Here is an 18,740-nt window from a genome sequence, read left to right as displayed (position 1 = left end):
TCTCTCTTTTGGTTAACTTCTGACCCAAACCAGAAATTACTCTGCCGACTTAAAGCAGCAGAGAATACACCCCTCTTCCCATCCCCACAGCAGAACAGAACCCAGAGCCCTCTGACCCAAGAACACAGAGGTCTCAGTTTTAAGAGACAAATAGCAGTAGGACCACACAACAGAGAAAGAAACCAGGCCCCAGTAATGAGGACCCAGCAGCAGATAGACATTCTGAGAACAGTGCTGGAGGGAAGCAAAGCCTCCTGAGCAATACAATTGACAAAGCCTCTGTATTTAGAGGGAGCTCCGAATAATGAGGGGAAAAACAGAGGCTGAGACAGGAGCATACAACCCCGTCCCAGAGCAGGATGGCCTAGCCCATGTGCAGGAGGGGCTCTGCAGAGCCTACAGACCACAGGAGGTAAACACAGGCCAGGACAAAGACAGTGACCTAAGGGTTTTCACTGGCTCCATAACAGAAGGGACTGGAAAATGAGACCAAAACTTCAATGTACCCCATCTACAGTATGTAGTATCTGTATATTATGATACACTTATTACATAATACAGTTCTCAATCAATAGCATATATTTGGCTCCTCTACATTAGTGTGTTTTTTCAGAGTCTGAAGTTAGAGAGCCCCTGTGAACACAGATGGGCAACTAGACTAGGTAAGCTCTGCTGACAACTGCAGTCAGGACTGTGGGACCATGGGGCGGGTGGACCCATGGCAGGACAGGCAGCTTTTGCAGATCTACTGCCATCTAGGTGAGCTTTACTTTGTCCCTGTTCTCCTCTGAGGAGAGAGACTGCCAGGAAGAGAGGCATATTAGTCTTTTAAAATAAGTTGAGGATGGTATCTAGTTTAGTGGTTGAGTCTCTGAAGTCACTAACACATGGGATCAAATTCCTGCTCTGCTGCTGTGACCTTAGGCAAGTTATCTGGTCTCCTTGTACCTCAGTTTTCTTGGCTATAAAACTGGGGCTGATAACTACCTATCTCACAGGGTTGTTTTAAGAATTAAATAAAATAATGCATGCATTAAGTGCTTAGCATAGTGCCTGATAAATAATTGTTGGCATCTGCGTTATGTTTAGTAGCTGGACCAAAATGGAAAATAAAACAAAGCAAAAATATAGATCCTGTAATGTCTACTCTCTCTCCTCCTCCTCCCCCTGAAGTTAAGTAACAACGAAGAATAACAAGGTTGGACTGAAAATCTTAAAGACAACATTTTGGATAATGAGTTTGAACCTTTTCACCTTTCCCCACTGAGTTCTCCCTGTCTTCATTCATGTTATTCCTTCTTTCTGTAGTATTCTCACTACTTCTTTCCTACAACTCACCTCCATGAACATTCCTGTAAAACCATGTTAAGTTCAGTCTACTTATTCACTAATATGTGAATAAATTACTCTATCAAAGCGCTCTGCAGTTCATTCCAGCCTGTTCTAATTTCTCCTTTCTCCTGATGATTGTATCTCTACTCCCTCCATACTCCCGGTATCATCGTCAATGGTAAAATCAAATATTTAATACATCTATTCTCCTTGACATAGCAAGTGCTTAATACATACTGATCGGGAAACCACAACAAGACTTCTGGAAAGAAGTGTTAACAGGAAGGCATAGAAATGGTGTAAGTGGTTAAGCTATATATTCTCCTTGCACCCAGGGAAGACAAACTGGTAGGTGACAAGCAATCCCTGATATGTGGTTCATTAGGATTACATACTACACTTACAGCTACATGGAAGTTTCCAAGTCTGTACTGACATCTTTTTGCTGCAAGGGGGCTCTGGGAATTGCTGTTTTCTCCATTGCACTAGCAAAGACGTATCAACTTATAATGGCAAACTACACTGGAATGCTTTCCAGTTCTCAATGAGAAGCAGTCACTCCTTAGCCTATTCACTAGCCACCATCAACTTCAAAATGTGGAAAGCCTGAGTTTGAACTTACCATAGAAACTAAGTAAGGGGCTCCAAACAGTGGGGGGAATTACTAAGCCTTTTGCTTTTGGAGACGTAAGACGGCATATCCCAGAAATTTCTCCACAGTTACCTCCAAAGCAGAGCCTCTAGAATCTTAGTTCTGGCTGTGCACAAAGGCCCTCCTGTTACTTACAGTACCATTTTGAATGTGTGACTTAAGCATATGTTTTCTTCCTTATTCAAGAATAATGTGGGTGGGTGCAAAAGAGGCCAATACTTGTATCTGCAATGATAGCTGGGACAGGGTTCTAGGTCCACGGAGTAGGTAATTTTTAGTACTTTGCAATATCTGTGGTCCCAGTGGGTGGGCTAAGTTCTCTATTGCTGAATGTAGATTTATCCTGATTCCAAGTCCCCTGAATCTTTATACTCACTCTATCTATCCAGCACCCTACCAAGGAACATTATATCTATTGTCTAATAAGGAAATGCAAACTAGAAAGAAACATCTAACTATGGCTACTTCTGCCCACACACAGCGAGGTACCTGTATCAAAAGCTTTGAAAAGAACTCAGAGATACCACCTTGTTCTTGTGCACTGAGTGAGCACAGCTCAGAGCAGTAAGGCTCTTGCAATGGCAGCCCAGCCTCTCCCAAAGAAACAAGGTTACATGCTAGAGAGCAAAACACCTGACTGAGAGAGAAAGTGTTTAAAATTTGGGGGGGGGGGAACATATTATGCAATACATATTATGAAAATGAAAATTTAAGAATTTTTCCCTGTGCTAAAACTGTAATTAAATCTTATTTAACTGTTTCCTCTAATGACATCCATTTTAATTAGGTTTTAATAGACTGGCAGCCACAACCTATAGTTTTATGAAGCAAAGTAAAATTACAGTCTTGGAAGACATTTAAGGAAAGAGAACCATCTACACAGATGAGAGGTTACAATATATCCCCTCATCCCTAAAGACCCCCACGGTAATTAAGTGTGCTGAAGAGACAGCCATTAGGGCTAACAGTAGGTGTGCTCACCAATCTGCACTGGGCTTGAAATAACTCTTGAGATCCAAGGGTTATTTCTGTGATCCGTATTCCAGAAAATCTGCATGGAGTAAAGAACACAACTGACAAGGTATGTATTGTATAGCTCTACCAAATATGTGTAGCCACTACCAAATATGCAGCCTCTACTGTTGCAATGGGCTGTCTTACGATTTTAACATATACATGTTCTTATAGCTGATCATGATACACCACCACTCATCTTCAGAAGACTACCATATGTTTGGGAAAATGAACATTATGTAAAGAAAGTAAAATTAATATATGAAAAACTGATTCACATGCAAGATAAATGTATCTGTAAATGAGATGCACTAAACAGGATCTTAATAGTATGCATCTGTATCTATTTCACACTACATTATGAAAATCAGGGAGTAAATCAGAAAAATTAACTCAGACCAAATGAATATCATAGGCATTTATTTTAGAAAAGAACTGAGCATAATCATTCCTTTGTTAGCTAGAGGATGGGGCAAAGAAATTGGGCCTTTTGCTATCTCAAATAAGTATGTGTATCTTTATTTGAAAGAAAGAAAGAGTTAAATGAATATATGTTATTTTTAAAACTAATTTTGAAACATCGGTACTTAAATTTTAATAAATCACATATACTCAGAAAGTTATAAATCTTGGGGAGGGGGATATCTGATCTTATGAAAAAATACAATTTTGTAATCTGGCTGACAATCTGATGCCTCTGAATCTCTCTGCCAAGAAGCAGTTACTTGGCTAAGATACTCTTACTAGTACACTTTCATCAGATTAAGGCTTTCATGCCAGGAATTTTTTTTCTCCTGGGGTACTGGCCATTGCCAGAAATGGACCTATCGAATCTACCAGTGCTAAGGAGTTAAGCATCTGAGATTTAATTTAACAGTTTCAGCTTTATTAAGCTGTCACAGAGCGGCCCTACTTTGATAACAGTAGCTGCTCCAATTATGGCTTGGTTTAGGGTTGACAAGTATAATGATTCATTCGTGGCACATGAGAAGCAATAAAAGGTTGTTTTGCATTACAGCTTTAAAAATGTGGGCACTTTTTTCATTTAATTTGTCACTTAGCTTTTGCTAAGAGGACATTTAAATTGCAGTAAAAGGCAAATGGGGCTTTTAGTTTAAATGTAATCCCCATATTTAAATGATCTGTAATGGTGCAGTGTTGGAGTGGGAACACTATTGTCTCACAGTGGGTCCTGATGGTGACATGTGACATTTGTATTCAGGTCCTGTATTATCCATGTGGCTAAAGGGCTTCCAATTTCATTTCACAGCCAGAAGCCTGCAGAAAACACCAATTAACTTGCAGATCCCATTTGCCGACAAAACTCAGCCTCTTCTCAATGTCTGGCATCTGGCAGTGCTCAGCATTTAATTCCACAGCAGAGCCTTGAAGCAATGTGAGCCCTGTGCAGGGGCACAAAGTCAAATTCCCCCATTTTCTTAAGAAGCAAAATTCTTTCCTTTTGAAGTCCAGAAGCAACTTTTAGTTAACTTTTTTGGTGAATGAATATTAAGATGTGATAACTATTGTTACTCCTACATGATATTCTTCACAGAACTTAGAATTCATTAAAATGGCAAGTGACCTCTGCTCACCATCACAGTATGTAGGAGAAGTTATAGCGGTCTAGTGATGATTGGGTTCGGGGGAGGGAGGGTGATCTGTGAAAAAAGAAAATACAGGGCAAGAATATATATTCTTCATCCTGGACTGAAATCAAAGAACTTGTTTAAAGCCTGGTCCATAACTAGAAAAGTAGTCCATCAGAGGGTATAACTAGCATTAGCTAGTAGAAACTTCCACCTAATGAGAATTAATCCTTTTGATTGACGGCTGAGGTACATAATTTTCAAAGCCAACTTGCAGAAGTGAAATATGACTAATGGATTAAATGCAAACCCTGAAAATTTTATTTAATTATATCACTTGTACATTTTTTTTGGTAACCAAAAAATTTAGTTGGTATTTTCTTTCTAATTAGTTATTTGTTAATTCTAAGCTTCTTTAAGTACCAAAGCTCTTTAAATTTTATTCATTTAATATTAATCCAATAATAGTTTTTTTCTTAATGCTAATCCTTTTTACTGCCATAAACCAACTAGTCAATTCAACAGTTACTACAGAGTTACAAGACTGAGGAGTCTTTACTTGTAACTCACTCAGTATTTTATAAAAATTTTTGTTTAAACCATGCATTACACTTGTGTTCTCCAACCACCACACCGGGCCCCCAAACATTTCCTTCCAATACATTGAAAGGATCCACTGTAGTTACAGATTGATTTAAATTTTGATTGAGGGGAAGGCCACTAAGCATTACTTCAGGTGACCCAAGGGAAGTACTAAGATTATTACAAGATACTTAATAAAAATATTAGGGAAAAAGGTCAACAAATATCTAACAGCTGGCAAATAGCAGACACACGTTAAAAAACAAACAACAAAACAAACAAGAGTTGTCATCCACAGCTCAGTTCCTGAACATACATCCTATTAATGGGAAAAAGGAAATTTTGGTGTCCAATTCTCTACCAACCTGCTGTACAACCCTAGGTCACACTATGTCATTTTGTGGAAGTCTTCTAACCTCCTCAGACTTCAGCTTCCTTATCTGTAAACAGTTCATCTCAAAGGTCCCTTCCAAGCATTATTATCATGTAGTATCTTCACAGACATCAGCCTCTCTTGGTCTAGACATGGGATCAATAGCATGATGTGGTCCATCATTAGCCAAGAGGAAGACAGAAGGTGAAGGTATGAAGACTTCTACTATTCAATTACACTGAAACTAGGATCTTCTAATAAATATATGCATAACGTAAAACTAATATAGGCATTGACAAAATATTTGCCAAAAATTCCATTTGTCACATATAGATTTCTTAATAGACAAGATAAATACATTATTAATTTCCCTAGCAATGAGCACAGAGTAACAAGAGTCATCCCCCCCAAACTTCCCAGTAAACATGAGTAGTAGATTTCTCCTTTTTTCAACCACCTGCTATATTTATATCTTTACCACCACGGATTTGGGAAGCAATACAAATTAGAGTTTGCAGTGTCTTTTCCATTCTGACAATCAACAGTCCATCTAAGTCAATAATAACAAAAAAAATAAAATGAATATTCAAGCTACTTTTGATAATTTTAATGTGGGCAAAAGGGGAAAACAGCCAAATTTTAGCTGAACTGATTACAGTATCAGTCTAGAAATGAGTAATCAGTTCTATTATACCAAATACCTGTTTTGAAATATAGCTTTTTTTTTCAAATATTTAAAAGCAGATCCCGTGCTTGCTTTCCTCAACATCAGACAATTCCCCAAAAACACTGCCAAGATTGGTTCCTGCAAATGCCTCATTCTTCCTATTCTTCTAACCAGTGTATAATGGCAACAAGTTCATATAAAAGTAGCTCTCTCTTCTGCAGTACTCTGACCATGCTCTTTAAACATTCAACCATGGTCTTTGTCCACACACAACCCAATGGCAATCCATCAGGAAATTTATACTTACCCAGCTCATCCCAGAGCTGCCTATATTTGTCAGTCATTGCAGTGCCTTGTTGCCTCCAAAGTGACAGACGAGGGTCGGCCATGAACTGCTCTGTTATCAAAGTCAACATTCGGGCCCCATTTGAGTCCCTCATCTTCAACATCTCCCGCACCTAGTGGGGAAAAAGCAGACCTTCAGAAAAATGTTAAAAAATGAACAGCAATACAGAGACAGACTACTTTATTTCTTTGGGGAGGGAGGGTAGGGTGGTGGTGGTGGTCAAGTCTTCACACCATCCTTCTTAAGCAAACAAAAGTTGTTAAAAACGAGCCTCTGAGGGACTCCCGTGGCGGCCCAGTGGTTAAGACTTCACCTTCCAATGCAGGGGGTGAGGGTTCAATCCCTGGTCAGGGAGCTAAGGTCCCACATGCCTCGCGGCCAAAAAACAAAATATAAAACAGAAGCAGTAATGCAACAAATTCAATAAAGACTTAAAAAAAAAAAAAGGTCCACATCAAAAAAAAAACCCCAAAACCTTAAAAAAAGAAAAAAACAACAAAAAAAATGAGCCTCTGTCCTAAATGGCTATTTAATCAGAGAACTGACCATTAATTTTTTAAAATTGTTTTAGAATCCACACGAGGAAAAGAAATTTGCGTAACTTCCCAATTTTCCCCCCAAATGTTTTTGTCAGCCTACAGAAAAATAATACCAAAATAAACAAGACAAATCATTGGGCACCTTCCTGACTCCCTAACTGATTGTACTTAACCACCAGAGTAGTAGAGTCTAAAGCACTGTACTGAGAACTCTTTAGAGATCTTCTAAATTGATCTGATAGTGTTTATAATAATAGCATCTGTCCTTCCATTGTTTTAAAAAAAGCTTTATTGAGACATAATTCACGTACATACAATTCACCAATTTAAATTGTACAATTTAAACCTCTTTCAGTGGTTTTTAGTATATTCAAGTACAAGTCCTACAAGTGCTTCATTTTTTGAGGTAAATTAGTAATTTCACTAGATTCTTTCTCACTGAGGATTTCCATGTAAAGAGCAACAGCATACTTCTATTCACTCAGATGGGACTGTTTTTGCAATGGTAAGAGGAAATGTAAAGGGCTGTAGGTTCAGAACTCTCTTGCTCCAAATGAGCAATCCTTGAAGCAGAATCATAACCACTGACCTAGTAAGTTAACTTGGCTTCTCTGCTGGAACCTCAGGCTCTGTCCATTATTCTTCTGTTACATTTCCCAAATAAACAAGAAAACAAGAAAAGAAACACAAGGCTAAGTTGCTCTACAGGAAATCCTAAATGAATCCATCCATTCTTTAAGTGTATACCGCTACGTGTTCAATGAATAGGAATCCCAGCTGAACATCAGTTCTCTGTGTAGAAAATTAGTGGAGCAAGGTCATAAGTAGTAGATAAGGAGAGGGGAGTCCTTTTATTCAAAATTCTTTCTATGTGAAAGCCACATGAAGGAGGAAACAGCAGATCTTCAATAAAGCAGCCTAAACCTCTAGATCAATAGGTTCTGCCTCAGTCCTGTACCCTGACAAGTAATGGAACCCTCCCCTCAAACCAGGCTTCAGAATTTGAGCCTTGTAGCGAACTCAAATGTACTTCTGCACTGAATCACAAGGGTACGCTTCCAGAAGGGTTTTTTGAGTAATCTTAAGAAGTACTAAAAAGGAGAAAGAAACGGAGTTGCTATTTATCGGACATCTTGCTAAAGAGTTTTACATTCATACTTACCTTTTAATCTTCACAACAACCATATAAAGTAGGCCAGATTATAATCCCCATTCTACAAATTATAAAGCCATCCCTCAGAAGTAAAGTGACTTGTCCAAAGGACAAGAGGAACAACTAGAATCAGAACCCGGATCTGCCTTAACTCTGGAAGTTATGCCATTTCCAAAATTAGATGTTGCTCTTACTTCATATGGCATATACAATGTGTACATCATATAGAAGGATAAAAATAGCAACTGCAGGCCAGTCTAATACCTCTTTCACATTGCTTCCACTAGGCCACAGTGTACTCTCTGCTGATAAGAGAATCTATGAAATACTTCCTGTGTGTCTAAATATACCAAAACTTTAATATTACCTCTCTATATCATGGATTTAATTTAGTATTTATTTTCCTAATAAATTTCTACCCTACTACTCAGTTAGCAATAGCAATGAAAATAAATGCTTTACTATTAAGCATACAAACCAGAACTATTAACCAACACTCAAATACATATACATTAATTACAGCCTAATGGTAATTAATTTTCAGACTGTTGACTGTGAAGTATTACAAGAGTCTGAAGTGCCTATGAATTATCAAAGAATGATTAAATCATGTGAAATAATTTTAGAGTTAAATGTATTTTTACTGTAATCTAAATTCTTGAAAAATTGGCAATCTAAGTATGGTATATGGAATAAATCTTTTTTTTTTTTTAAGGCTGTACCACGCGCATGCTGGATCTTAGTTCCCTGACCAGGGATTGAGCCCATGCCCCCTGCACTGGGAGCATGGAGTTTTAACCACTGAACCACCAGGGAAGTCCCGGGATAAATCTTCATTTAAAGGGTTTTCATTAATCAGAATACACTAATTTTTGGCTATAAGCAGTAACAGAGTTTACTCTAATTCTTCTGAACTACAAAAGCTTTTAAGTATTATGAATATTAGAGAAGTTGTTTAACATAAATATCAATGAACACAGTTATCTGTTCCCTTAAAACCAATTTGAATACGTTATCTATAAAGATGGCTGTACCCCCAATGAAAAGACATTGCTTTAACATTATTTAAAAAGCATTTTATCCAGTATTTAGACATGTGTTTATGGTATTAAGAGTTCTGTGTAAAGCAAGACACAGCTTCTGTTCACAATGAACTTATAATGAAGATAACTTTGTTTCTTAGGCTATCAAATTTTGGTGATGAAAATTAACATTTACCAAGGGCCAACTACTGTTAGACACCATTATCATTTAACACCATAATCACAACAACTTGAATGGATATGCTACTATTAGCTAATTTTATAGATGAGGAAACTGACTTAAATAACTTGCCAAGGTACATACACTCAATAAGATTTAGAACTGAGATTTAAACCCAGGTTTGTACGACTCCAAAGTTTATGCTCTTGAAACTAATTTAAAGATATCGACATTAAACTAATTATATAAAGCACATCTTAAGGACCACATTCAAAGGTATGCTCTACTTGGGAAAATTAACTAGAAGAAGAAAAAACTTGAAAAGATGGCATTTCAAATAACATTAAGCTATTTTATTTTTAGTACTGAACAGTTTTTCAAAACTGTATAAATTGCCACCATTTTATTAATAAGAGCTGAGAAAGACAAAAATGGCCCATATCTTGTCTAAAGACACCTAAGTAAGTTAATGCTTGCATTACGACACAGAAGTCTCTAATGGTTGATAATAACTTAGTCTATTCTTCCCCCCACCCCACCCCGGCCATGCCACATGGCTTGTGGGATCTTAGTTCCCCAACCAAGGATTGAACCTGGGCCCTGGCAATGAAAGCACCAAGTTCTAACCACTGGAACGCCAGGGAATTCCCAGTTCTTAAAAAAATAAATAAGAATTTAAAAAGAAGCCTTTATCCTATTGTAAACATGATCATATATACTTTCTATAAATGTATATATTTAGAATATTTCTTTAAAAATAAAAAGTCATACCTTTGCAAAGAGCAAATTAAGCTGCTTCCCTGATCCGTGGTACCCGCCCTGGGAAAGGAACAGTTTAACCTGTTCTTGAACCTGCTCTTCATCTAAGTGCCAGCAGTTTTCATCATCTATACTAGCACCTGCTGTTGGATCAGGAGCACCTAGAAATAGAAAGAAAAAAATAACACATATGCTAGGAAAAACGCTGGGCTAAAAGGGCTCTGATAATAAACTTGAAAAGAATTAAGATTCTGTATTTTTTGCCTAAACACTTTTTAATCCAATCTCAATTTCAATATACATACAAATGTATGACCGAAAATAAATGTAAAAATTATTCTTTTATTGCCAGAACTTTGCTGATTTGTGCTAGGCCAAACGGCGATGACTTTAGAGCTGAGATGTTTCCCTTTTTTAAGATCAGAGACTATACCTTTGGAGATGAGTTTACAGGTTCCCTAAAGAAAAAAAAAATTCACGAAAATGTCTCATTGTAAATATGTGATGTTTATAAAAGCTCTACTGTGTAGGACACGTTAGTAAAATGCTTTTCAGAGACATCAGAAAAATATGAAACAAAGTAAACTCAGCAGCGTATTTCTCTTTACTATGTTAATTCAAGAAGCTTTCACCATTATCTGCTGCTGTATAAACTACATGCTGACATAAGTCTTTAGTTGCAGAAAACCAAAGATTAAAAAGGGAAATCAAGCCACATGGGAACAGGCAGTGCAGCTGTTGTACTAAACCAGGTTGTAGTATCACCTTGCCAAAACTGCGTAAATATTTTATTGCTGAAGTACGCATAAAAGAGAACAGCTATGTAACAAGCCCTGTGTGTAGACTACCTTAGAAACTCAAAAATTACCCAGATATTTAGGCAGGTGAAAATTGTTTCATTATTTATTAATAAAATAAAATAAAATGGTATTTAAGGCCTAAGATTCGTAAGTAATACAAAAACTAAATCTAAAATCTCTTCTCAATAGAGTTTCATTGCCTTATCAACCCTTAAAAAAATACATGTGTAGGTGTGGTTCTACACTTCTTTTCTTTTAATGATCTAATGCAGACTCAACTGGCCGAGGAAATAATCACTAACACGTGCTTAGAACCAGGGTCCATGAATCCCTAGGAAGAAGACAATGGGTCTGTGAACCTCCCTGAAAAAGTGTGCTTTCATTCATTCAGCCGACATATTTACTGAGTGAGTGCCCTCTGCTAGACTTGGGGATGGACTGGGGTACAAAAGAGAATTCCTCTCCTCACAGAATTTACCATCTAGTTCAGAGGCTTTCAAACTTTTTTGACTAAGATCCACAATAAGAAATATAATTTATATCATACTCAATACACCTGTGTATCTGCACACTTACATGATCACACCTATTTATTAATCTGAAGCAAACGTATGATGAAAAAATACCCTTATTGTAAGTGAAGAGGTCTGATATTTTCTATACTATTTCATTTTTTTAAAGGCTTGTCATAATTTTTAAAACTGATTTCATAATGTATAATGGGTTGCAATCCACTATATGAGAAACACTGTTTTAAGTATGTGAAATAAATATCAAATGTAATAATCACACATACAAATATATAATAATAAATGAACTAATTGTTTATAGAAGAGGACAAAGTGCCAGGAGATCGTATCAGAGAGCTCTGACCCGGCCTTGAATTGGCAGAATAAGCATACCTTGAGGAAATGGAATTTGAGCTGAGATCTGCCTTAAGTAGATTAGAAGATAAATTAAGGCAGGAAAAGGAAGCACTGGGTCTGCACATGAGACTAAGAGCTTAGGCAGAGGTCTCGGGCATAAAGGAACATGGTACATGGATGAAACAAAAGATAGTCCATGTCCATGCAACTCAAAAGTAGATGATAAGGAAGAAGAGCAATACAAGGCAACTCTGGGGAAGAGAAGGGACAACTCTTGCCAGGCCAGAGAGCCCCGACAAGTGAGGAGCTTAGTTTTTCTCCCTAAAAGTAATGAATGGGAATTCACAACAAGGTTATCCAAAGTGGAAGAATGGAATACTCTTCAGTGAGAACAGAAATGGAGAACCTGACAGAAATTAAGGATATAAAAGCAAAAGGACTTGGTGAAGAAGTAGATACATGAGATATGGGTGATCAGGGGGCTGAGAGAGACATGGTTTTCTGGATTAAACAACTGGACGAAATACTGGACAACTCACTGACACACAGACCACCAGAGCAGGATCAGTTTTGGGGGAGGGAGGGGCAGTGTTTAGATCATAAGCTCAATTTTATTTTTATTATTATTTTTTTTTAAAAAAAAATTTTGGCCGCACCACGCAGAATGCAGGATATTAGTTCCCTGACCAGGGATTGAACCCACACCCCCTACAGTGGAAATGCGGAGTCTTAACCACTGCACTGCCAGGAAAGTCCATGAGTTCAGTTTTAGACATGGTGAATTTCAAGTACCTCTGAGATAGCTGGTCAAGAAGAGGGGACAGGATTTCAAGTAGGGAGCTGGATATACTATGGGACGCAATACAGGGTAAAGAGAGCATCTAAGATGGAACCCTAAGGAAGGCCAACACTTAAAGGCTGGGCAAGAGAATGAGGAAGGATAGCAATGGGAACGAGTAGCCTATTGGGAAGGGCAGGAGAGACTGGCTCTTCCAGAAGGCAGAGAAAGCTGTTCCAAGTAGGGAGTTATTTAAGCTACCAGAGAGCAAGGATTATATCTGCCCTGTTCACCACTGCCTCCTAACACCTAGCCGGTGTTTGCCATTATCAGGCAATCAAGTACTGGGAGGAACGGGGGAAAAGAAGGAGAGAGAAAGGCATAAATACATTCCACCCGTAACAAGAAAAGGAACCCTAACAGAAATGAACCACTGCTAAAGTATCCTCACATGCATTGTCTCATTTTCTTCTCACAATGTCCCCTGGAAGTGAGTATAGCTATGATCCCCTTTCTACAGAAGGAGAAACAGGTTCAGAGTGGTTATGACTTGTCCACAGCCACAATGCCAAATCTGGTCTCCCATTTCTCTCCCCTGCTGAAGAATATATCCCAGAACCTTGGAGCTCAAGTTTAACCCTGAAGGTATCAAGGCAGCAGTTGTCAACCATAAATCAAAGATAAATTTAAGGAAGGATACTGAGATCTGTTAGCGTGTTTCTCTTTTACAGGAAAATTTAAGGACACACAACGTCGTGAAGAGTTAACTAACCACTGGGGTTACATCTGTAACCCCTAATCTAGCTCATCCCTTTGATTCTAGAGAAAGACAGACACAGACTCACAGACACAGACACACAACTGCACAAAGACAGGCCTCCACTTCCTCAACCTTAAACTTCTAAAATGTAGGAATAAAATATTAAGTAATCAGTTGAAAAATAAAACATAAATTTACTCTAAACACAACTCAACATTTTAGGAATAAAGACATGTACACTGCACATTATAGACCAGGAAATTAATGTCCACAACAACAACCCCCCCGCAAAAGAGCAAATTTATTTATTAAACTTTTTTTTTTTTTTAATTTATTTTTGGCTGTGTTGGGTCTTCGTTGCTGTGTGCGGGCTTTCTCTAGTTGAGGCGAGCGGGAGCTACTCCTCGCTGCGGTGTGCGGGCCTCCCACTGCAGTGGCCTCTCTCGTTGCGGAGCACAGGCTCCAGGCGCACGGGCTTCAGTAGTTGTGGCTCGCACAGGCTCAGCAGCTGTGGCGCACGGGCCCAGTTGCTCCGTGGCATGTGGGATCCTCCCAGACCAGGGATCAAATCCATGTCCCTTGCACTGGCAGGCAGATTCCCAACCACTGCGCCACCAGGGGAGTCCTATTTATTAAACTTTAATTCCAAAGTTTAAACACTTAAATGCTAACATGTCTTGATTACATGCATTAAAGTATTGCCCAAGCCCTGTATAAAATGTAGATTTGCAAAATTTATTTCTACTTGTTAACAGCTGTCTATAATCAAAGACAAACCTCTCAGCATTTAGCTTTGAGGAAGGTATGCAAAGAGAATCATAATTCATGTATTTATACATTTGCTATTAGATATTCCCCCAGTTGGGCAGGAACCAGAACCTGTGTATGTAAATTAAATGATCCATTAAAATGTTTTAAAACCTATCATATTTTTAACCCTTATTTATATTTATAATTATAAATGCTATAACTTTTACAAGTGTATAATTAATCTTTGTGAGCATTTTATTACTGAGGCTTAACTCTTCAAAGTTTTAAGCCTTCAGGGAAAGTGAAATTATCTGTTGAAAAAAGTGAAACAGTTTGTCTCTCACTCCCAGCTAGGGTGTGTGGGTTTGATTCACCCTCCTACCTTGCTTACATAATGCCATAGCAGAAGAGCAAAGGAGAGTTCAGAGACAAGAAGGACTACTGTCCAAGTCTTTGGCTTTCCCTGCCTGCTACTTGATTTGGTTCAGATTTAGTTTTGATTTACCCCAATATCAAAAACTCTTACCCCAGCGGTTCCCCAAATTAGGAGTATATCAAAACTCCTGAGGCACACCGTGAAAAATAGATGTTTAGGCACCACTTCAGACCTACTGAATCAGAATCTTTGCCACAGATAAAAAGGCAGGGGCAATGGGGGTGGGGAGTGTGGCTGGGAAACACTATATTTGGAGAGAATCTTAAACATGGTGGCACATTTTGGATCTTAGTTTTTGAAAAGTATTCAGGGTTCTAAGTCATCAGACAGACGCCTCTCCAGCGTACTGACTGAAGTAAATTTAGGACATATTGACTGAGATATCTGTCTCTTGTCACAAAAACAGTCACTTCTAAGCACTGGGCAACACCAAATCATTCTGCAAATTTTAAACTGAGATATTAAGACATGTTCACAACTGGCTTATACTATGTTTGGTATGTGGAATTATCCACAGCTTTGGGTTCTAACGGGGAACTTAAAGCTTTCTTTTTTCTTAAACTGCTGGAAAACAAATTCAAACAAGAAGCGAAAGGCTTTAGTTTACATCTTCATGCTTTAGTAACACTGTTGTCCAAATAATGCTTTAAGCGTTTTATATTTATGTAGCAGTGTTCTTTTTTGTTAAAATTAAATTGTCAAATTCAGTCTACAGAGGCAGAATGCAGGCAGCAGATGTCTACACTGCAGAGGTGATTAATTCAGCCTCTTTTGCAGGACCTATAGAAGAATGCCATCTCCTACAGTTTTAGTGCCTGCTGTTAAAGATAGGAAACATTAAGTCTGTGGCTTACAAAGACACCAGTACACCTGTCTTATAAGCTGAAGGCAAAATCCTGATATCAACCATTGGCACCAAGAGAGGAAAGGCAAGGCAGCAAACTTTAGAGATTCAGGCTCAGAAAAAACTCTTTCTTTAGCGAGGACAAGAACTAGACCACTGAAAAATAATGTGCATTGAATAAACACACACTTGAGAAAAGCTTTAAATTTTACTCTTACTGAAATCCCCATTTCGAGTTAGTGACTAATGCCTTCATTTCAATATACAATTTTGTGGTGGCTGAAGGAGCCAGATCCTTTATCACCTATTCTCAATGGTCAGTCCACGTAATTCTACTGCCATGGTGCAGTGTGGTGTCCTCTCCAGGAGCTGTTAGAGGACAACCTGTTTTCCTTAGCCTGCAGGCTAATGACAGGGAGCCCTGGCATGCACCAGGCTCTGCACCCTCAACAAGCCACCTTCCCTTTAGCTAAATTCCAAGGAAATAAATAAGTAGCGCGGTAATCAGGATATATCTCAGGGAACTCAAATAGGCCTGTCAGGGTTTATAGCCCTTCCTCTATTCTTTTCCTCTCACCTGACTTTATTACCCATCTCTTATTATCATTTAATTTACTTCAGAAGTTCAGTGATATACTTATTCATGTACAGAAATAATCATGCATTTTATATGGATAAAAAGCAATAAAATATTTGTACATTCACCAATCCTCATTTAAAAAATTCAGAGTACTCTATGCATAAGAGGTAAGTCATTTTCCATAACTTAGCTAACAAATGTATTAATGTATTAGCAATTACCTGGTACACAAACATAAATAATTACATGCACAGTTCTCAGTAAGTCTCATTTTTACATAACCTGACTTTTCAGATTTATTAAAAGAGATCTACTATGTTTGCAAGGTTCAAGAATGGTTTGCTCAGAATTATTATTATTATTTTTTTTTGCGGTACGCGGGCCTCTCACTGTTGTGGCCTCTTCCGTTGCGGAGCACAGGCTCCGGACGCGCAGGCTCACCGGCCATGGCTCACGGGCCCAGCCACTCTGCGGCATGTGGGATCTTCCCGGACTGGGGCATGAACCCGTGTCCCCTGCATCAGCAGGCGGACTCTCAACCACTGCGCCACCAGGGAAGCCCCTGCTCTGGTTATTTTTAAAGATGTTTTTTAAAAAAAGTTCACAAATATTTTCCTCAACTGTCTTGAAGACTCACGTCAACTGCCACATCACAATGATGGAGATAACAGCAACTCAGATTTACTCCTTTTTAACCCTCCTAACCTTATGAAATAGGCACTCTTTTCCTAACCACGTTTTACAAATAAGAAAACAAAGCCCTGAAGAGATTCAGTTCCTTGCCTCCACTCAAAGAGCTGGAAAGCAAAGGGACCAGAATTCTAATGTAGGCTGTCTAACTTCTAAGCTCTTAAACACTCTGAATACTCTTACAGTGGGAGGTAAGAGAAACCTACAGGGAGGGAGATGGGAATAATAAGCTCATCTAGCCAACATGGAGACTTAGGATCAGTTAAAGGAGACAGGGATGGCAAGGAAACTGATCACAGCTGGTAACAATTCTTTGAAAATTATGAGAGTTGGGGTAGTGTCAGAGATGGCTATAGGGTATGAGGGAAGGCAAGATTTGGAGGTGAAAAGAGAAAGGATAAAGGGTATTGGGCTAAAAGTAACTTGCCTGTCTCTGCATTACCCTATCAAATACATGACGCGTCAGAGATGTGACTCCTCCCAATTAGGAGACAGAAGTCCTAAGATTACTTCTCATTTGCTAAAATGTTTTTTCATGTGTAAGATGATCATGTGTACATGATTGTATATTTCAACAATTTTTTAGAACAAAATAAAAATCATATTATGGAAACATCAAGTTCTAATTAAAACTTAAGGGAAAAACTGGTAATTTTTGGAGGGAAATCTGGCAGCATTTACAAAACCCAAAATGCCGATACCAACTGTTCTGGCATTTCTACTACTAAGAATCTATTCCTCAAAAGCATTTGCACAAATCCACACATACACAAAGAATGGTCACAGCAGCACTGCACATAGTAGGAAAAAAATGAAAACAACTTCAAAATCCTTCAGTATGTTAATGATTAAATATATCCAGAGTATGTAATACTACATGCAACACTTAACACAGTACAAGACCTATTTGTACTAACAAGAGAAGATATTCATGATATATTAAAAGAAAAAAGAAACTGCAAAAAATAAGTTTTTAAAATTGTTTTTTAAAAATTGCATACACGTGTGCACAAAGAAAACTTGCCTCTGAAGACTCTAAACCACACTGTCAGCCATGGTTGCCAGGGAATAAGGGAGCTACTGGAGACTAAGGCAGGGGAGCTGGTGGGAGCCAGTGAGTTCTTGTCTTTTTATCTTCAGATACTTCTATACTTCCATACATCTTTTCAACATGCAGTCTTCTTTTTCTTTTTTTTTACTTTTAAGTTTCACACTACCGTACTTTGAGATAGCACATTTAAAGGAACCTTAATTCTGTCCTATAGATAGATTTGCTAATTACATTGACCACCAGTAGTAGGTCATACCTTTGTTTCACCAACTGTCAACACCAAAACGGTCTACGATAGAAAGGATAATGCCTGTAATAACAAAATTATCTCCCTAGGATAACTGCACAAACTGATTGCTAATGCAAGCCCAATTACAAGGACTATGACCCTCGACAGAGAAACAAAATGAAGAGAGATGTGACATGAGGCCTCCATCAAACAACTCCAACTGTCACTCACTGCTAGATTTGGAACACGTATGTGTACAAGAATAAATCTCCAGGTTCTTACCAAGAACAAAATGGAATAAAAAATGATACGGTTACTTTTTTTTAAAAGTATAGCTGGCTTCCCTGTTGGCGCAGTGGTTGAGAGTCTGCCTGCCGATGCCGGGGACACGGGTTCGTGCCCCGGTCTGGGAAGATCCCACATGCCGCGGAGCGGCTAGGCCCGTGAGCCACGGACGCTGAGCCTGCGCGTCCGCAGCCTGTGCTCCGCAACGGGAGAGGCCACAACAGTGAAAGGCCCGCGTACCGCAAAAAAAAAAGTATAGCTGATTTACAGTATTATATTAGTTTTAGGTGTGCAGCATAGTGGTTCAGTATTTTTACAGATTACACTCCGTCAAAGGTTATTACAAGATAATGGCTATAAATTTTCTGTGCTATATACAATATATCCCTGTTGCTTATCTATTTTATACACAGTAGTTTATATCTCTTAATCTCATACCCCTAATTTACCCCTCCCTTCCTT

The 18,740-nt window shown here is 38.4% G+C and overlaps 1 protein-coding gene across 1 annotated transcript in view; it reads right to left on the bottom strand.

Moving 5' to 3' along the window:
* ZSWIM6 (zinc finger SWIM-type containing 6) overlaps positions 1 to 18,740 on the bottom strand; it is a 203,006-nt gene that overhangs the window by 45,024 nt on the left and 139,242 nt on the right. Inside the window, 2 exon segments of the mRNA XM_060142990.1 lie at positions 6,517 to 6,667; positions 10,222 to 10,370. Of these exon segments, the coding sequence (XP_059998973.1) occupies positions 6,517 to 6,667; positions 10,222 to 10,370 (300 nt within the window).

The sequence above is a fragment of the Lagenorhynchus albirostris genome, chromosome 3 (assembly GCF_949774975.1).
Source record: "Lagenorhynchus albirostris chromosome 3, mLagAlb1.1, whole genome shotgun sequence".
Lineage (NCBI taxonomy): Eukaryota > Metazoa > Chordata > Mammalia > Artiodactyla > Delphinidae > Lagenorhynchus > Lagenorhynchus albirostris.
This window is presented reverse-complemented; position numbering and strand designations above follow the sequence as displayed.